This window comes from Mus caroli, chromosome 15 (genome assembly GCF_900094665.2).
Source record: "Mus caroli chromosome 15, CAROLI_EIJ_v1.1, whole genome shotgun sequence".
Lineage (NCBI taxonomy): Eukaryota > Metazoa > Chordata > Mammalia > Rodentia > Muridae > Mus > Mus caroli.
Genome location: NC_034584.1, coordinates 70,239,003 through 70,257,776, shown reverse-complemented (window position 1 = coordinate 70,257,776; position 18,774 = coordinate 70,239,003). Strand labels below are relative to the sequence as shown.

General features: G+C 54.9%; 3 protein-coding genes across 10 annotated transcripts in view; 1 reads left to right on the top strand and 2 right to left on the bottom strand.

The window, feature by feature from the left end:
- Oplah (5-oxoprolinase, ATP-hydrolysing) overlaps nt 1-12,213 on the top strand; it is a 13,344-nt gene extending 1,131 nt beyond the window's left edge. Inside the window, exons 1-27 of one of the 2 annotated variants that reach the window (XM_021184325.2) lie at nt 1,583-1,710; nt 2,237-2,460; nt 2,545-2,736; nt 3,175-3,274; nt 3,363-3,486; nt 3,598-3,793; nt 3,875-4,040; nt 4,161-4,299; nt 4,394-4,461; nt 4,576-4,841; nt 5,368-5,480; nt 5,568-5,738; nt 5,920-6,057; nt 6,148-6,286; nt 6,423-6,535; nt 6,718-6,869; nt 7,448-7,608; nt 7,701-7,802; nt 7,890-8,064; nt 10,270-10,454; nt 10,559-10,705; nt 10,801-10,935; nt 11,073-11,222; nt 11,325-11,482; nt 11,564-11,724; nt 11,823-11,920; nt 12,035-12,213. In XM_021184325.2, coding sequence (XP_021039984.1) covers nt 2,290-2,460; nt 2,545-2,736; nt 3,175-3,274; nt 3,363-3,486; nt 3,598-3,793; nt 3,875-4,040; nt 4,161-4,299; nt 4,394-4,461; nt 4,576-4,841; nt 5,368-5,480; nt 5,568-5,738; nt 5,920-6,057; nt 6,148-6,286; nt 6,423-6,535; nt 6,718-6,869; nt 7,448-7,608; nt 7,701-7,802; nt 7,890-8,064; nt 10,270-10,454; nt 10,559-10,705; nt 10,801-10,935; nt 11,073-11,222; nt 11,325-11,482; nt 11,564-11,724; nt 11,823-11,920; nt 12,035-12,181 — 3,867 coding nt within the window. In that variant the 5' untranslated portion in view covers nt 1,583-1,710; nt 2,237-2,289 and the 3' untranslated portion in view covers nt 12,182-12,213. Of the gene's footprint in view, nt 1-1,582; nt 1,711-2,236; nt 2,461-2,544; nt 2,737-3,174; nt 3,275-3,362; nt 3,487-3,597; nt 3,794-3,874; nt 4,041-4,160; nt 4,300-4,393; nt 4,462-4,575; nt 4,842-5,367; nt 5,481-5,567; nt 5,739-5,919; nt 6,058-6,147; nt 6,287-6,422; nt 6,536-6,717; nt 6,870-7,447; nt 7,609-7,700; nt 7,803-7,889; nt 8,065-10,269; nt 10,455-10,558; nt 10,706-10,800; nt 10,936-11,072; nt 11,223-11,324; nt 11,483-11,563; nt 11,725-11,822; nt 11,921-12,034 lie in introns of those variants that run through there. The other variant, XM_021184323.2, reaches the window with a different exon arrangement.
- Nucleotides 11,929-14,548, bottom strand: Smpd5 (sphingomyelin phosphodiesterase 5). 2 transcript variants are annotated; one of them, XM_021184327.2, is made up of 7 exons: nt 13,529-14,548; nt 13,358-13,430; nt 12,996-13,136; nt 12,836-12,925; nt 12,679-12,742; nt 12,459-12,594; nt 11,929-12,384 (listed from the first exon to the last, which is right to left on the bottom strand). In XM_021184327.2, the coding sequence occupies exons 1-7, from the start codon at nt 14,384-14,386 to the stop codon at nt 12,295-12,297; spliced, it is 1,452 nt and encodes a 483-aa protein (XP_021039986.1). In that variant the 5' UTR covers nt 14,387-14,548; the 3' UTR covers nt 11,929-12,294. The 2 variants fall into 2 exon arrangements, with proteins under 2 accessions (XP_021039986.1, XP_021039985.1); XM_021184326.2 differs by having other exon boundaries at nt 12,195-12,384; nt 12,836-12,944.
- Nucleotides 14,549-15,719: 1,171 nt separating this feature from the next.
- Nucleotides 15,720-18,774, bottom strand: part of Spatc1 (spermatogenesis and centriole associated 1) — a 26,618-nt gene continuing 23,563 nt past the window's right edge. For all 6 annotated transcript variants that reach the window (XM_021183857.1, XM_021183856.1, XM_021183861.1 and 3 more), the window contains exon 5: nt 15,720-16,669. In XM_021183857.1, coding sequence (XP_021039516.1) covers nt 16,340-16,669 — 330 coding nt within the window. In that variant the 3' untranslated portion in view covers nt 15,720-16,339. The remainder of the gene's footprint in view (nt 16,670-18,774) is intronic.

Here is an 18,774-nt window from a genome sequence, read left to right as displayed (position 1 = left end):
TCTCTCTCTCTACACACACACACACACACACACACACACACACACACACACACACACACTTTTTCTCTCCATACTAGGAACAGAACTCAGGGTGTCTTGTATTCTAAACAAGTAGTCTACCAACTGGGCTACCATCCAGCCCTCTCCTACTTTTGGTTTTGAAATGAAAGTCTCACTGAGCTATGTACCATAAACCTTACCCTGGCATCCACAAAATGAGAAAGGGACATGAGGACAGGTTTTGAATGCCCAGGGGCACCAGGCATTGCCTGACGTGTGGCGTGAAGCCCAGAGCCTACAAGTCTAATACATAACCAGCTCACCTGCACCCTAGCCTCCTAGGCCCAAGTGGGCCTTGAGAGCCAGCAGTGTACTTAGAATGGGGGATTTGGGTGTGTGCCCTAAGCTGTCTGATATTTGGCCTAGCACAATGGGGAAAGGCCTTTGGGTTCAACTGATTTCCTACGGTCGCAGGAGCCACCCTTGAAGGTCAGCATCATCACCACACATGGCTAATAGTTTGACCTGCCCATGCCCCTTCACTTGGATGCTAAATGGCTCAGGCCTGACTTGAGCCCAGCCTCTACTCTGCTTGCAAAGGATGTGCTTCCAACCAGCACAGTTGAGGCTCCTTGGACTCTGTCATAGAAAGAATAGAAATGCTGGCCTAGTAAGGAAGATCTGCTTTCCTGGGGCTAAAACCCCTCTAGAAACAGCAAAGCAAGAAACCAATTCTGACTCTCCTTGCCTATAAGTCTTGGTTGTCCTGGGGCCTCCTCTGCCTATGCATGTTCTCCTTGGAATCAAGCCCACTTAAGGGCTGGCTAAATAAACAAGAGGGTTGCCGGGTGGTGGTGGTGCACACCTTGAATCCCAGCACTTGGGAGGCAGGCGGATTTCTGAGTTCGAGGCCAGCCTGGTCTACAAAATGAGTTCCAGGACAGCGGGGCTATACAGAGAAACCCTGTCTCGAAAACCGAGAGAGAGAGAGAGAGAGAGAGAGAGAGAGAGAGAGAGAGAGAGAGAGAGAGAGAGAGAACACGGAGACTTTAACCAGTTGTCCTTGGTGAGGGGGAACACCAGTTCCAAATGTCTGTTGGTGTCACTACAGGAGACACATGAGGATTTAGGTGTACTGAGCCATTTTATTACACTGAAGGGTTGACTGTGGGATGTGTGCAGAGGCCACTTGTTCTTTGTGCCACTTTGCTGCTGAATAAGAGGCCCTCCTACCTTCCATTGTTCTTTGCCGGGTCCTTTCCACCCAACCCATCTCCTGCCTCGGGTCCTCCCACTCTGGGGAACAGTCTGACTACATCAGAAATGTTGTTACATTAAGGTACAACCAGTTACTTAGAGACCTGAAGTTGGGTATCAAGGGCGTCCACTTTCGGCGACCCAGAACTTGCAGAGAGGTTCAGCAATTCCGAGAATCAAGGTGCCCTTGAGCCAAAGCGCTGGGTCCGCCCCTGCTGGCAAGGGCCACTCAGTCCCTCAATCCGTGGATCGCTCTGGGCGAAGGAGGAGGTGCTCAGGCCCGGCCCGCAATTACATAATCCAGAGGGCCAGGCACGCCAGGCTTGTGTGTCTGTGTGTCTGTGTTGGGAGTGGGGGTGTGTTTCTCCAGGCCCCTCCCCGAGGTGGGGGCAGGGCCTGCGGGAAGCGCAGCGGGACACAAGCAAGACTAGAGCGGATTCGGCTGCTGGTGGGGTCTGTGCTACCGCCTTTCCTACTTCCCCCTGAGTGCTCCGCTGTTCCTCCGCTCTTTTCAGCCTCGCCCCACTGTTGTACAGATTCTGTAGGGTTCCAGCGACTATAAAGCCTGGGCCGGGAAACTTGAGCAGAGTGGGGAGTGGAGCTATTTCTTACCTGCCCAGCCTAACTCGGGTGCCTTTCCCTGTGGAAAGAACTCAGGCTCCTCCCGCAAGAAAGGGCTCCGGGGCCCTTTTATCTCTAATCCAAGTACTGGCTTTCCATCGGCAGCAGGACTCTCAGACCTGTGCCACCGGGACAGTGGCTGGCATATGGGCTTGCCTGGCTCTGACTCGACTCTGGCCACCCTATGACTGGGTCCTGCAGCTCCTGCCAAACCCAGAGCTACTCTGACTCCTCTCCAGGGCACCTTCTAGACTCGGGATCCATCTGTTTCCCATCCCAGCCTCTTCTTAGAAACCTGACCCCCCTCAGTAATAACCCCAACCCCACCTCACTCCCAGTGACAGGCTCTTCTGTCCAGTTCTCCCAGGGCTACCAGCCGAAGAGCCACTGCTGGACTCCAGCTTCAACATCATGGGCAGCCCAGAAGAGCGCTTCCATTTTGCCATCGACCGTGGTGGCACCTTTACAGATGTCTTTGCCCAGTGCCCAGGAGGGCATGTACGTGTCCTGAAGCTGCTCTCAGAGGATCCTGCCAACTATGCAGACGCACCCACAGAGGGCATCCGCCGAATTCTAGAGCAGGTGGGCCAGGGCCAGTGGCGGGCAGAGGGGAGGTGTTAGGGAGACCCCAACCTGAGGTTCTCCCCCTGACTATGTGGTCCCCAGGAGAGGGGTGTGCTGCTGCCCCGAGGCCGGCCGCTAGACACCAGTCACATCGCCAGCATCCGCATGGGTACCACCGTGGCCACCAATGCGCTGTTGGAACGGCAGGGAGAACGGGTGGCACTGCTGGTGACTCGCGGTTTCCGAGACCTGCTGCATATTGGCACCCAGGCCCGCCCAGACCTCTTTGACCTGGTGAGCTCTCCTGTGCCAACTGGGCATTAGGTGAAGCTTGTGCACTCTTTCCCCTCCCCCAGCCAAGGTCTTGTGAGGAGGTCTGTGAAACAATGGTAGCTAGTAGGCCTTAAGGAGACTGAGCACTGCTAGCAGGACCCGTGTCCTCATACTTCCAGACTGGCACGGGAATACTCTGCCAGTTCAAGGTGAGAACATAGAAGTTCCACCTTTGAATTCCTGGAAGAAGCTGCCCTCTTGGGGTAGGGTGCTGGTTCTACAGTTCTTAAGGGCATGGGCTTGGGTACAGAGAGAAGCCTTCTGGGTGGACCTTGCTGGGCCATTTTGACTGTCTCCTAGCTTTTTGGGACACATCCCCTTGGCCCGCACTGCGACACCATGCAGGACCCCATAGAACACTCAGGCTGGGGTCTCCTCTGAGCCTCTGCCTGCCCTCAGGCTGTGCCCATGCCAGAGGTACTGTATGAGGAGGTCGTGGAGGTGGACGAGCGAGTGCTGCTGTATCGTGGAGAACCTGGTGCCAGCTCTCCTGTCAAAGGTACGCGTGGTGCTGACATCCTGTGTGAGGTTCTTGGGGTAGGCAGAGCCTGGCAATTTTTTGAATGGGGGCTCTGGGCTTGTTTCAGGCTGTACAGGGGACCTGCTAGAGATACAGCAGCCTGTGGATCTGGCAGCCCTGCGTGGGAAGCTGGAGGGGCTCTTGACTCGGGGCATTCATAGCCTGGCAGTGGTACTCATGCATTCATACACGTGAGTGAGGGCTGTTTCCCGTGGGTGGAGACTGGATCTAAAGGAAAGCTGGAAAGGTGTTGGGTGGGAGGCACAGAGTCCCCCCTCCCCCGCCCCGGGTTCTCGTTGTAGGTGGGCCCAGCACGAGCAGCAGGTGGGCGCACTGGCCCGGGAGCTGGGCTTCACGCACGTCTCCTTGTCCTCGGAAGTCATGCCCATGGTGCGGATTGTTCCTCGGGGGCATACAGCCTGTGCTGATGCTTACCTCACTCCCACCATCCAGCGCTATGTGCAGGGCTTCCGCCGAGGCTTCCAGGGCCAGCTAAAGGTGAGGCCTGTTGACCACCCTGCTCCAGGCCCTGGCCTTGCTCCTGCCCAGCTCATCGCTGTCCGCTCTCCCCATTCATAGAACGTGCAAGTCCTCTTCATGCGCTCTGATGGTGGCCTGGCACCCATGGATGCCTTCAGTGGCTCCCGGGCTGTGCTCTCCGGCCCTGCTGGTGGTGTGGTTGGCTACTCCACTACCACCTACCAGCTGGAAGGTGGTCAGCCTGTCATTGGCTTTGACATGGGAGGTATGAAGGCTGAAGTGGGTGGGTGAGGGAAGACCTTCAACTGCCTAGCTGGAGGATGCTGGGGGCTCAGGTCTTGGGGGCGACTCCTAGCATCTTGTCTGCCGTTGCTGCCACCATTAGGCACATCCACGGATGTGAGCCGCTACGCTGGAGAGTTTGAGCACGTCTTTGAGGCTAGCACGGCAGGTGTTACCCTCCAGGCCCCACAGCTGGACATCAATACGGTGGCAGCTGGCGGGGGTTCCCGCCTCTTCTTCAGGTCAGTTCCTACCTCTTCAGTTATAACCTCTAAGCTTCTTTACCCCCCCCCCCGACCTCCCCATGCCTCTAATTCCTGTCTTTTGTCCCCCAAGGTCTGGCCTCTTTGTGGTTGGTCCAGAGTCAGCAGGTGCCCACCCAGGTCCTGCCTGCTACCGCAAAGGTAAGGGCTAGCCTCTGCCTTGCTGGACCTAGCCCCCATGGTGTTCTAGGCCTGTCCCTGCTGGTCACTTGTGCCTCTCTAGCCTCCAACCCACACTCAGTTCCTTCTTCCCAGGGGGTCCTGTGACAGTGACAGATGCTAATCTGGTCCTGGGTCGCCTGCTGCCTGCCTCCTTCCCCTGCATTTTTGGGCCAGGAGAAGACCAGCCACTGTCTCCCGAGGCTTCCCGAAAGGCTCTAGAGGCTGTGGCCACGGAGGTCAACAGTTTCTTGGCCAATGGACCGTGCCCAGCTTCCCAGCTAAGTCTGGAGGAGGTGGCCATGGGGTTTGTGCGTGTTGCCAACGAAGCCATGTGCCGGCCTATCCGTGCACTCACACAGGTGTGCCCCCTCTGCCCACCATCACATGTCTGCCCTAGCCCTGCTCCTATACTCTGTCAGACCACCAGAAATGGGTAACACACGACAGTTCATCTTGAAATGCCTTGGATAGCACAATGACTGGGCACTCCTAATCCTTCCCCTGCCACCCTAGTCAGGGGAGCAGCCAGAGGCCAGAGGCCAGAGGCCACTTACTTCCCTGGAAACTCGCATAGCTGGTTGGCTTTCTCCTCGATGCTGTGTTCCCCTTTTCCTCTTTCCCCTAAGTGTCTCAATCCTCTTCCTCTTTCCTGTGGGAACCTGGAAGTCCTCCCTAGCCCCCACGCACCCCAGCCATTGGCCACTGGCATCTTTATTGATAGACCAAAAACCAATTGGGAGCTAGGACCTTCAGCATCAGTAAACACAGATTCTCGATCAAAGCGATCAAAGCATCAGAACTACTTTCTACAGAAATGAGACAGGATGGGGGGGGGGGCTGTCAAGTGTATGAGAGGTTACTTATTAGCCCTTCCTGGATCACCAGGCACGAGGCCACGACCCCTCAGCCCATGTACTGGCTTGCTTTGGAGGAGCCGGTGGGCAACACGCTTGTGCCATTGCCCGGGCCCTGGGTATGGACACTGTGCATATTCACAGGTGGGTCTGCCTATGAGCATGTGCCCTTAGCTGAGGGAGTTGGCTGTGAGGATTGTCCCCACACTGCTGCGCCACCCATTTCTGTAGGCACAGCGGGCTGCTGTCAGCACTGGGACTGGCCTTGGCTGATGTGGTTCATGAAGCACAGGAGCCCTGTTCCCTGTCTTACACACCTGAAACCTTTGCACAACTGGACCAGAGACTGAGCCGCCTGGAGGAGCAGTGTGTGGATGCCCTGCAGGCCCAGGGCTTCCTTAGGTAAGTCATGGACCACCGAGCACAGCACTGGCTTTGTCTCCACCTCCCCTTTGGTTGGATGCCACTGGATGACTTCCCAGATGTTCCTGAGTCTTTAGGACAAGGGTCTCACAGTGCCTGAGGAAGCAGGAAAGGTCCCCTCAGATAGTACTGGGCAAGTACCCCAACCTGCTTCCTACAGGTCTCAGATCAGCACCGAGAGCTTCCTGCACCTTCGCTACCAAGGCACTGACTGTGCCCTAATGGTGTCTGCCAATCAGCATCCAGCCACAGCCTGCTCACCCCGTGCTGGTGACTTTGGAGCAGCGTTTGTCGAGAGGTATATGTGTGAACTCTCCCGTGAGTTCAGCATGTGGCCTGCTGGTCTGGTTGCTTGGTCCTTATTGCTCCCTTGGATGGGTGGGTGCAGGTACATGAGAGAGTTTGGCTTCATCATTCCTGAGCGCTCGGTGGTGGTAGATGACGTGCGTGTGAGGGGAACTGGCCGTAGTGGACTTCAGCTGGAGGAGTCCCCCAAAATCCAGAGTGGACCTCCGCATGTGGAAAAGGTTGGAGGCCTTGCTGTGCTGGTCCACCTACATCCTCGGGACCTCAGAGAACAAGGGTTAATGGGGAGGTCCAGCTATGTTGAGAGGCCTCAGGAAAAAGGTTCTGGGAGCCCAGCTCATTCCACACCTTCTGCAGGTGACCCAGTGCTACTTTGAAGGGGGTTATCAGGAGACTCCCGTGTACCTTTTAGGAGAACTAGGCTACGGGCACCAGCTCCAAGGGCCCTGCCTGATCATTGACAACAACAGGTAAGTCTGGATTGGTAGAGCCTTGGAGAGGTTATTGTAGCCCCACCCCCAGCAGATCCCCTGGCCTACGGCTACAGAGGTTCTATCATTGGGGTATCTCCCGGCGTGGAGTACTGACATCTCTGGTTGCGGGGAGGTTGTGGCCAGCCTTCTTGTAGCTCCTCTGTGTCTCCTGCCCCCAGCACCATCCTTGTAGAACCAGGTTGCCAAGCGGAGGTGATTGAGACAGGGGACATCCGCATTTCTGTGGGAGCCGAGGCTCCCAGTATGGTAGACACCAAGCTTGACCCCATCCAGTTGTCTATTTTCTCACACCGTTTCATGAGCATTGCTGGTGAGTAGACACTGCTGTCTTCCTCATAGGGCTGGCGTGTATGATGTAGGACATAGTGGGGAATGGTTGCACACGAGGCAAAAGTACAGACAAGCAGGGTAGCTGACAGCATTGGCTCTCATTGCATGTGATGACCTGGCAGATGTGTGCCAACGGAAAGGGCAGAATCCTCACTGGTGGGGTGGGGGGTGTGCAGTGTGGGGCAAGTCGTCTCCTCTTCTCATCGGAAGCCATTTGATCTTAAGCTATTTAGGGATAGAACACAGGTATCCACTGTGAGTTCATCTGTTCAAGGCTAAGCCACCAGCTTTTGGGAGCCTAGCGGTTCTTGCTATATCAGTCGGGGAGGAAAGTGTGACCCCAGGCAGTCTGGGAAGGGAGTGTTCTTTTCATAAGCTATCATACACTGGGCTGCAGCCTTACTGCTTAAGAGGGAATGTTGCCACCCTGATCTTCCCCAGGGAGCAGGAAAAGCTGCTGGTTCTTGGGTTTGGGCCCAGGAGGCCTTGACTCCTGTGCCTCTTTCTTGGAGCTATACATGTGGGTGATGGGGCCACCTGACCACTCTGTGCCCCCAGAGCAGATGGGCCGCATCCTACAGCGCACAGCCATCTCTACCAACATCAAGGAACGCCTCGACTTCTCCTGTGCCCTCTTTGGGCCAGATGGGGGCCTCGTCTCCAATGCTCCCCACATTCCTGTGCACCTGGGTGCCATGCAAGAGACTGTACAGTTCCAGGTGTGGTGACAGTGACATCTTTCCTTCTGCCCCCTCCCGTGCCCCATGACCTCACCCCCCTTTCCCACTCTGTATGTGTCTCCTGGTTTCAGATTCAGCACTTAGGAGCCGACCTCCATCCTGGAGACGTGCTGCTTAGTAACCATCCCAGTGCAGGGGGCAGCCATCTTCCTGACCTGACTGTCATCACACCGGTGAGGAAGTGTTAGGGGGACACCTTGACTAGTGTTAGGGGGACAAGAGATTCCTGGCACTGCTGACAGCTGCTGTTCACCCCTTAGGTGTTTTGGCCAGGTCAGTCGAGGCCTGTGTTCTACGTGGCTAGCCGAGGGCACCACGCAGACATTGGAGGTATCACCCCGGGTTCTATGCCTCCTCACTCTACCACACTGCAGCAGGAGGGTGCCGTTTTTTTGTCCTTCAAACTGGTCCAGGGAGGAGTCTTCCAGGAAGAGGGTGAGTGAGCCAGAAAAGGGTCACATTGAGGATTTGGCGGACAGCTGATGTGTGGCTGCTACCAGAGATAAGACTGGGCATAATCTTGATACACAGCTGATATGTCCTGATAATAACAGTCCAGGCCTACCTTGAGGCTTGATAGAGACAGTGGTGACCTCTCAGGGCAGTCGTAAATCATCTCAGATATGCAGAAGAGCTGAGATGATGACTTCTAACTGGACCAAAGATGACCTCCTAGAAGGTGATTTTAGGGTGGGGAGTTGGCCAAGACACCTAAGTGGGCAGAGAGTAGAAGAGATAGTTTCAAGGTTGGCAACTGCTACAAACTACACTGGGTATTGAGGCTACAGAATCCCAGGGAGCTGTCTGGACAGTGGAGCAGCTGGAGTTAGGATGATCTGCTTGTATACCTACCTGCAGACTAACCTTAAGGCTGGCTAGAGTGGTCAGATGGGACAGCTGCAGTCACCCTCAAAGATGGTGGATATCCATCCAGAAGGTAGAGGGTGGAAGGAACTGTTTGGGAACTAAAGTTTATATGCTCTGGAGATTGTGGGGTCAGGCTTGGATAGCTACCGGCTGGAGCTTTTGTGCTGAGTGAAAGGTGAAAGACTGGGAGAGACAGCCTTGCTCTGAGGTCACAGGGGTCTGAGAACTCGAAAAGGCATCCTGGAGTTGAGGTGTGAAGGGCATGGTCAAGAGGGTGGGTAGCCCACAGGCACATAGGATAACCTTGATCACAGGACGCTGTAGCGGATCATGAAGACATAAGTGTAAACACGTGACTGAGAGTCCAAGTGGCCAGGAGACCTCAGAGAAGGCCTGACAGAGGCTAAAGTGAGGGCTTTCCCCTGGGTGTGGAAACAGGACTTCCTTGACCGTGTTTGATAGGGTTTGTGTGCGCATGTTTGCCTGATGGAGTGCACCGCATGTATGCAGGTGTCCCTGGAGATCAGAAGAGAGCATAAGATCCTCGGGGGCTGGAGTTACAGGCAGTTAGGAGCCCCCTCCTGTGTGTGGGTGCTGGAAACCAGCCCTGGATCCTCTTCAAGAGCATCAAGAGCTGTTAGGTTCCGAGCCCTGCATATCTCAGCCCTGTGCTGCCTTATAGTTTTGAAGTCCTTAGAGGCCAGTGGAAGTGGGCAGGACATAGAGCAGACAGGTTATGGTGCGTGTGGGGCACGCTGCAGACAGACGTTTCCTGTGAGATGTAGAGGGGAGTGTAAAAGTTATTTCCAAGGCTTACCTAAGCCTTAGTCTGCTAACCTGGGCCTAGTCCTCAAAGTGTCTGGCCTCTGTACACTCTTATCTAGGCCTAGAATGTTTTCAGCCTTTGAGACCTACTGCTAAATAAGCTCACCCTTTCAAGTTCTTTCTGAGCCCTGACTGGCTGGTTTAACTCAGTTGTTCTGGTTCCCACTCCTCTCCAAGCTGACTGACTCAATCTGACTTCTCTCTTGGCCTCATACTAACTTTATGTCTAATCTTCTGGCTCCTTCTCATTCTCCGGTTTGTTCTGTCTTCACCTGTGTCTAGTTTGTTCTCTGTGCAGTCTGTCTCTCCATAACTGTCGGTAAAACTGCCTTCTTTTCCCTTTTCCTCTCTCTTTTCATGAGAGTTGGACATATCCTATTCTGTCAAATCTTTCTCTTGTCACTTTGTCTGCCGGTCAAATTAGCCGTCACTTTCAAACATGACTGCTTCCTTCTATAAACTAACTTTATCTTCATTGTTTGGGATGACAGGCCTGTGCCTTCCTAAGTGCTGGGATCTGGGATTATAGGTGTGTGCTAGAGCTGAGCCACATAAACAGTTTTTTCAATAAATAACACAATCTCGGGGTTATAGTGCTATCAAATACTCTGCAAGACAGGAGCCTAGAGAAGGCAATGGACGAGCTTGCTAAGGGAAGAACCCACCCTCTCCCAAGCCACCTCCAGCTCCAGGCAAGTCTTTGGCACAACTGCTTGCCAAAGGTGCTCTAGATGCTGGGCTGCAGAAGAGGGCTCAGCAGAAGGATGGAGCCTACAGTCTTCAGAGTCCAGGAGTTTGCAAAGAGTGTGTGTGTGTGTGTGTGGTGGGGCACCCCAGCAAAAGGTCAGAAGGGAGCTCCCAGTGCCCAGTGGTTATGAAACAGGCAGGCACAGGCACCTGTTCCTGAGGGCATGGGAGATGGCTCAGTTTGTGACTCTACCCATCCAGCGGTGACAGAGGCCTTACGGGCCCCAGGCAAGATCTCCGGCTGCAGTGGGACCAGGAACCTGCATGACAACCTGTCGGATCTCCGTGCCCAGGTGGCAGCTAACCAGAAAGGCATTCAGCTGGTGGGAGAGCTGATTGGACAGTATGGCTTAGATGTGGTGCAGGCCTATATGGGCCATATTCAGGTGGGCCTGGGAACAGGGACATACATGGGCAGTGTTGTGGCTGCCCCAAGGTAGGTGGGCTACCCTGCAGATGGCATGGCGGGGCTGAACCTTATTTCTGCTAGGCAAATGCTGAACTAGCAGTGCGAGACATGCTTCGTGCTTTTGGAACTTCCCGCCAGGCCAGGGGCCTGCCCCTGGAGGTGTCTGCCAAGGATCACATGGACGATGGCTCTCCCATCTGCCTAAATGTTCAGATCAACCTCAATCAGGTTCGCTTGTGAGGGAAGTGGGGCAGGCACTGGCACTGGCCTCTGGGGTGAGGCCCATTCTGTTGCTGATTGCCGTACCTTTTTTCTCTGGGTAGGGCAGCGCTGTATTTGACTTCAGTGGTTCTGGGTCTGAGGTGTTTGGCAATCTCAATGCCCCTCGAGCCATAACACTGTCTGCTCTCATCTATTGCTTGCGCTGTCTAGTGGGCCGTGACATCCCACTTAACCAGGTTCGTAGAGGTGTGTGGTGAGGGGGCTTGCCAGAAAACAAAGGCAGCCCAATATGAATGGAGCTTAGGGTGGTGGAATTTTTATCTGAACCTGGGTGATACCCAGCCCTAATTAACCACCTCGGTCATTTCACCAGGGTTGCCTGGCTCCTGTGCATGTCATAATTCCCAAAGGCTCCATATTGGATCCATCCCCAGAGGCAGCAGTGGTTGGAGGCAACGTGCTCACATCTCAGCGAGTTGTGGATGTCATCCTGGGGGCTTTTGGGGCCTGTGCAGCCTCCCAGGTGTGGTGGAGAAAAGTGGACACAGGTCTGAGGGCTGCTGGGAAACAGGGTAGTGGGGGTAGATGCGCCCACTAACCAAATGATGTTATTTGCTTCTATCAGGGCTGCATGAACAATGTGACCCTGGGCAATGCCCGTATGGGCTACTATGAGACAGTAGCCGGTGGTGCGGGCGCGGGCCCTGGCTGGCATGGGCGCAGTGGTGTACACAGTCACATGACCAACACGCGAATTACGGACCCAGAGATTTTGGAGAGCCGGTGAGCTGGGCACTCAGTGCTGGGCAGTTGATCTGGGAGATGAGCCCATGCTCAGATGCGCTGTTCCCTTCACCTGCACAGGTATCCCGTTATCCTGCGCCGCTTTGAGCTGAGGCCAGGCTCTGGGGGCCGAGGCCGCTTCCGGGGAGGTGATGGTGTAGTCCGAGAGCTGGTCTTTCGGGAAGAGGCGCTGCTGTCTGTGCTCACCGAGCGCCGCGCCTTCCAGCCTTATGGCCTCCACGGTGGGTGGCTTCCCCAGCTCTTCCCAGCCTCTTTTGATCCCATCTCCCTATCCCTACACCTCTTGACCCCCAAGCTTCCTTGCTTTCTCCTTCTATAGGGGGAGAGCCTGGTACACGTGGCTTAAACCTCCTGATCAGAAAAGATGGGCGCACAGTGAATCTGGGCGGCAAGACATCCGTGACTGTGTATCCCGGGGTAAGAGCTTGCTTTAACTGAAAAAATTTAATTTGGCTCCCAAATGAAAATAGGGTGGTTGTGTCTTAACTGGGACAGGGACACAACCTGTGTTGAACTTGCTCTTCTTCTCAGGACGTGTTCTGCCTCCACACGCCTGGGGGTGGGGGCTACGGAGACCCGGAGGACCCAGCGCCACCACCAGGCTCGCCCCCGCTATATCCAGCCTTCCCAGAGCGAGGCAGTGTGTACGAGTACCGCCGCGCCCAGGAAGCTGTATGAGTGCCCCCACAATAAAGATCCTTTGAGTCGCATGGTTATTGGGTTATTGGGCCCCGCTCCCCCCATCTTTGTGGTCTTTCTCGACAGTCAACCCCTTTGTCTGGGCACTAGCGTCAGGAGCATACCACTTGAAGCTTCAGGCCCATAGCCAAGTGGTCCGTGAGTCCAGCAAACGCAGTACTGAATGTCACGAGGTCCGCCTCCTGCCGGGCAGGTGTCAAGTTGAGAGGTGTTTTCAGTTAAAGCAAGCCCAGCAGCCACGAGGTGAGGCACTTACTGGGCTCAGGCGACTCCCGGGTATTCCGCGGTACGTGATGTAGTCCAGACGCCGGCCCTTCCAGGACTGAGCTGGGTAACTCCCACGAAGGGGTCCTGACAGGTACAGGCGGCGCCCTTTTTCCTGTCGCAGGGCCCTAGGAGAGGGACAGCATTCCTGAGGCTAGGGACGTTCCTGTCAGCTGGCCTAGTAGTGCCTGGGGCTCAAGGAGTCCACTCACCTCCGAAGCATCTCTGGGGAGCAGGCAATGGAGTGGCGTAGCATGGAGGAATTCAAGATTGTCCCTGTGGAGTCCAGGGGAGAGCAGACTCAGCGGCAGGCCGCCTTGCTGACAGACATCCCACAGACTTGTTCTCCTACCTCCCCAGCAGCAGTACCTAAGGCCCAGGGCTGTTCCTGGCAAACGCCTAGCCGGCAGGGGTCCTGAAAGCAGCTGAAGAGTTTGTGGCCCTGCTCCTTGGCATGATCTGTGGAGAAAAGCCGTTTCTCAGTGGGCAGAGCTGGGTCTCTTGGCTCCACCTCACCCCAGCTTCTTACTTTGGGAGCAGTTGTCAAAGTTTAGATCTCCCAGGAGGACGCTGAAGGCTACAGCTTCATCACTCTGCCGGCTCTCGGCCTCGAACTCCTCCACCCATTCCAGCAGCAGCGTTAGCTGTTTGCAGCGAATATGTCCATCCTCTGAGAGGAGAGATGAGGTTGGCTTAGCCCAGAGTAGGGGTCTAAGACCTCACCCTGTGGGTCCTGATCTGTAAACCACCCAAGGCGTTTCTTGGGATGTCTGGGGCAGAGAACATTGGGACGAGGGGACAGACGTGTTGGTGAGGTTAAGGGACCTACTGCCTTCGAAAGAGAGAAGAGGGGCTACCTACCCACATTTCAAACCCTCCTGCAGGGCTCACCAACGGGTGCATGCAAATGTGTACAATGAAGGTATCCCACGATGGGGCGCCCGTCCACGATGCCTAGCTGCACCTGCAACACCACCCACAGTTCCAGGTCTTCTTGCTCTCCTGGTTAAACCTATTGCTTAAGCTCTCCCCGCTAGGGCTCATTGCAGCCTGGGTTAGTACCTGGACAGATAATAGACCTTTGGAGGCCATGGCGTCCTCGCGACGAGCGTTAGGAAAGCAACGGAAGGTGGCACGCAGCAACGGGTAGCGCGAGGCCAGTAGAAGCCCACTGCCCAGAACCTTGATGTACGGCCCAGCCATTAAGCCAAATGTGCCCACATCATATATCACCGGGCCCAGATTTGGTACCAAGACGCGCACAAGACGACGAGCTGCGCGGAGGTCGAACACTTCCTGCAGACACACGAAGTCCAAGCCCATAGGTAATGTGGCCTTCAGCTCACCACCAGGCACCCTAGGCAGCGGCTGACTGCATTCGGTAACCCCATACTGTGACGATTGAAGGCTATCTAGTAGTGCGGCCCCCACAGCCTCCGCGCGCTGCTGGCTGTGCGACAGGTTGTTAAAATGAGCCAACCCGTGGGGCAATAGGCACAGATTAGCAGTGAGAAAGACAAAGCAGCGCCGGCGCTCAGCAGGCGGATGCCAGGGCTGTGGCCACACCCAACATGCCGGAGGGGGCTGATAGCAGAAGGGGCGGCGCCAGACCTGGAGGGGCAGCCAGAGCGCAAGGCCGACCAACGCTAAGGGTAGGCCGACCACCACCAGCGGTAGCAACACCCCACTTCCTGCCAGGACTTTGAACCACCCCAAGCTGTTGGATCGCACGCTTGGTGCCCAGCAGCCCAGCAACTGGTCCAGGGACCAGTAAGTCGGGAAAAGCAGCACGCGTGATAAACTGTAGAGGGCTTGCAGCACTGGGTTCGGGAAAGGTGAAGGCCTCAGGGCGTCGGGTGTCAGGAGCCAGTCCTCTTGGGGCACTGGGCTCCTTCGCCGCGAAATGTCAGGGAGACTCATTGGTTTCCAGCGGCGGCGGAGGTCAAGACCAGATGGTACAACCTGTGCGCGCAGCTAGTAATACCCGGACGCCCCGCGAGCCTGAGTGCTGGCCACTGGCCCCACCCTCTCAGAACTTCTGTGGCGGTTGGAAACGAACAACAATTAAAAAAAAAAAAACAGTAAAAGAAATCCGAGCTTTACAGCCCCGCCCTATTTCCTCCTTGTACTTGCGGGGAGGGGGGGGGGTCCACTTAGTGCTTCGGAGAAAAACTTAGGGCCCTGCCTACTCTCCCCTCCCTCACCCCTCCAATACACCTTACAGGCTGACTACTCACAGCCAGGTAGGTTCACCACAGCCTCTCAATCCGGTGCCTGGCTTAGTGCAGAGACCCCGATGGCTTGCAAAGGCTGTGGCTAAGGAGCTTCAAACCCGGGGAGGGACCGTTAGTTCTACACCTGAGGCAGCTTGCCCAGACAGGTAAAAGGAAATCCTCCATTCTATGAGCCCTGTAACAGACTTAAGTTTTTTAATTCTGTGTTTTATTTTTGTTTTGTTTTGTTTCTCGGGACAGGGTTTCTCTGTGACCCTGGCTGTCCTGGAACTTGCTCTGTAGACCAGGCTGGGCTCGAACTCACAGAGATCTGCCTGCCTCTGCCTCTGGATTGCTGGGATTAAAGACAAGTGCCAGCACCGCCCCTCTTGACTTTAGCTTCTTGATAATGACCGCTGGGCTTTCACAGACTTTTCTTGGCTCCCCTTGGAAGTCTGACTCCTTAACTCCAGCTGTGAGCCAGCAAACACCCTTGACATCGACCATCTGTGTCTCTTAAGTTACCCATCAGGTTTGTCTTGGCTGGCAATCTTCACCCGGCTTGCCAGGATAGTCTTGGAGATGCTTTGGATGAAGGCAACTGTTGATGAGCTGGACGGTCTGGGCAGAAGGCATTAAACTCTGCAGGGCACGCGGGTGGGGGTGGGGGGGAGGTATCCCAGCTGGAGGACTCCAGCACACCCCAGGCCTCTTTCTAACCGGAAGTTGTATTGGTATTGATAGATACCTGTTTGAATTCGGACCCCCCAAGGCTCTGCTGTTCCTTGACTGGCAAGAACTGGTTTTCTAAGTCCCTGGTTCTTTTATTCCTTTCTGCCTTGTCACTGCCCTATCGCCTGTACCTTCAGGCAAGCCAGAAACTACTCCAGGCTTTTCCACACTGCCCTTCTCATGAACCAACCCCATTTTGGTCTCCACTCTTCTAGAAACACCACGACATTTCCAGTCTCAGTCTACCCATTGATTCCAACACCCCCTCCCACAAGGGCCCCAATTTTTCCATTTTCCAACCCATGTTCTTTTTTTTTCCATTTATTTATTCATTTTATATCTCCATGGATGCCCCCTGCTCCTGGTCCCCACTCCCACAATCCCTCACCCTATCCCCCCCCCAACCCATGTTTTTCATTCTCTGGTCAGCTCTGGTCCCCCATGCTTAGACAGAACCCATCCTTTTCCCAGACCTTGGGCATCTTCACAAGGGGCTGCCATCTCCTGGGCTCCCTTGCCCAGGTTTGGATGAGGTGGCATCTGGCTCTCTTACCTCTACTGTCCTGCCCTGAGGCTCCCCACCCCTTGGTCTTTGCTAAGAACAGGGAAGTACCCTTTCTTTCTGCACCATCCCTTCCCTGTTCCTGATCCTACTCCCTCTTTTTTTTTTTTTTCTTCCACTCCCAGAACTTCTGCTTTCATTACCAAGTAAAAAGGAAATTTGGGACCCTCCATTTAATCCCATTAGAAAGACAGTGTCTGAGAGCTCTGTCTCTCCTGGGGAGCTGTAATGTGAATGTGGTCCCCCACCCCACTGGAGCAGGAAGGTGTGGCATGGGCCAGGTGACCAGAGTCCGTGGGAAACTTTAATGGCCATGCACAATGGCCTACAGGGTGAAGTGAGCCTGGGCCAGCCGGGCACCGGGTGTTACCAGATGAACATAGGCTTGCCGTCATCGTGGGACAGCTGGTGGAGGCAGGAGAGCAGCAGGAGGGCATCCGTGAGCTTGCTGGGGTGCACAGTTTCCAATAGCACACGCTGCAAGAAGTCCACCGTGTAGCAGCCACCTTCAGACGCCGCCAGCTCAGGCCGCTCGCGCAGGATGCCGTACTCATTCACCAGCTGTTCTGTCAGTGCCGGGTGCACCCTTCCGTTGTAGCCTAAGCTCTGCAGCTTGTTCATGATGCTCACGTAACGCTGTGTGAGCGTCTGGCACAGGTCCTCATCCAACTTGTGGTTACTGGGGTTTAGGGAGGCCTGTTGGGGAAAGTGGCCATCAGGGACCCCACCCCCACCTCACCCTGGCTCACAGGCAGGCGGGAAGAGCAGGGGCAAGGGAGGCTGTGGAAAGGAAATTGTGAAGTTTTGCTATGAGGATGCCAAGAGAGGAGAAGCCATGGTCCCTGAAAGGTCCAGAGGGCTGGGCCTGAGGTCAAGGCACCCAAAAACCCAACTCAGGCAGGCCCAGAGGCTCCCCAAAGCTGCTAGAGACATGCATCCCACTTTTTTTTTCCTTCCACCAGCTATGTGGGACTATGTGGCTTCCAGTATGGGGCACACAGGGAGTTCTTCATACTCTCAGGTTGCCAGACCCCAGAGTTTGCATGCTTTCCCAAGAGCTAATAGAAAGCCCTTAACCTGGAAAAACAGACACTGTTCTAACAGGACAGGAAGGTCTTCCTGAACATCCTTTCCCGAGGCCCCCGTGGAGTCAAGGTACTGACATTTCTACCAAGCACGTGCATGCTGACAGGCAGATGGGACTTCCATGTGGGAAGACGTATTTCCACATAGAAGGTGGCAGATCTCTGGGGCGCACCATGGGTATAGCACTGGTTCTTCAGGGACAGTTGTACTCAACTGGGGGGGGGCACCCGCCTGATCTCTCTGCTGTGTTGGGACTGGTGCCCCTGGTATATTCACTGGGAAAGTCCCTTGGTGTGTTGACATTTTTCTGGGCAGTACGGCAAACGCGATTTTGTGTCTTTCCTGGAGCTGGGGACCCTATTATACTAAATCCCTATTTGTGTACATCAGTTGCTGTCTGCAGCCAAGCACACTGGATGATTTGTCTTAGAAAGCAAATCTGTCAGGCAGGGAGGAGCACAATGAGAAAGCCAGTGCGCTCCTCGGACAGACACAGGGAAGGTGGCCTGTGGCATTGTTGCTTTGTATATTTTTGCAAAAAGAAGTAGCCAGTGTGATCTGTGGTGAGGAAAGAATTGAAGCCTGGTAGAGTACTGACCTTTGCACAGGGCCTGGATCACCAAGCACCAGGAGAAGGAGGAGGAGGAGGAGGAGGAAGAGGAGGAAGAAGAAAGAAGAGGAACAGGAGGAAGGGGGAAGAAGGGGAAGGGGAGGGGGAGACTACAGAGCCCCAGCCAAAGCCTTCTCTAGAAGACCCCACTGTGCTCCCAGACAACCTCCGCCAAGCTAAGGACTTTGATCTGATGAGCTAAGCTGGAGTTCCCATTCCCCTGGCTCCAGGCTCATCAGATGAAAGTCCTTAGCTTAGGTGTGGCTTTTGTTGGAGTAGGTGTGGCCTTGTTGGAGAGGAAGTGAGTCACTATGGGGGTGGACTTTGAGACCCTCCTCCTAGCAGAAGCCAGTCTTCTGTTTGCCTTCGGAATAAATTGTAGAACTCTCAGCTCCCCTTCCTGCACCATGCCTGCCTAGAAGCTGCCGTGCTCCTGCCTTGATGAAAATGGACTGAACTTCTGAACCTGTTAAGGCAACCCCAGTTAAATGTTGTCCTGATTAAGAGTTGCCTGGGGGTTGGGGGTGGGGAGCCCATCCCATAATCAGCCACCAAACGCAGACACTATTGCATACGCCAGCAAGATTTTGCTGACAGGACCCTGATATAGCTGTCTCTTGTGAGGCCATGCCAGTGCCTGGCAAATGGATGCTCACAGTCATCTATAGGATGGAACACAGGGCCCCCAATGGAGGAGCTAGAGAAAGTACCCAAGGGGCTGAAGGGGTCTGCAACCCTATAGGTGGAACAACAATATGAACTAACCAGTACCCTCAGAGCTTGTGTCTCTAGCTGCATATGTAGCAGAAGATGGCCTAGTCAGCCATCATTGGGAAGAGAGGCCCCTTGGTCTTGCAAACTTTATATGCCCCGTAGAGGGGAATGCCAGGGCCAAGAAGTGGGAGTGGGTGGGTAGGGGATCGGGGGAGTGGGGGGAGGGTATAGGGGACTTTTGGGATACCATTTGAAATGTAAATGAAGAAACTCTCTAATAAAAAATTTTTAAAAAGCCGGGCGTGGTGGCGCACGCCTTTAATCCCAGCACTTGGGAGGCAGAGGCAGGCGGATTTCTGAGTTCGAGGCCAGCCTGGTCTACAAAGTGAGT

Excerpts from the sequence above, each read along its gene's own strand:
- Smpd5 (XM_021184326.2), bottom strand. The coding sequence starts at position 14,386 with ATGAGTCTCCCTGACATTTCGCGGCGAAGGAGCCCAGTGCCCCAAGAG. Across the intron at positions 13,431-13,528 it reads AAGGTCTATTATCTGTCCAG|GTGCAGCTAGGCATCGTGGA; the intron begins GTACTAACCCAG and ends GTGGTGTTGCAG. Across the intron at positions 12,743-12,835 it reads GGAACAGCCCTGGGCCTTAG|GGACAATCTTGAATTCCTCC; the intron begins GTACTGCTGCTG and ends TGGACTCCACAG.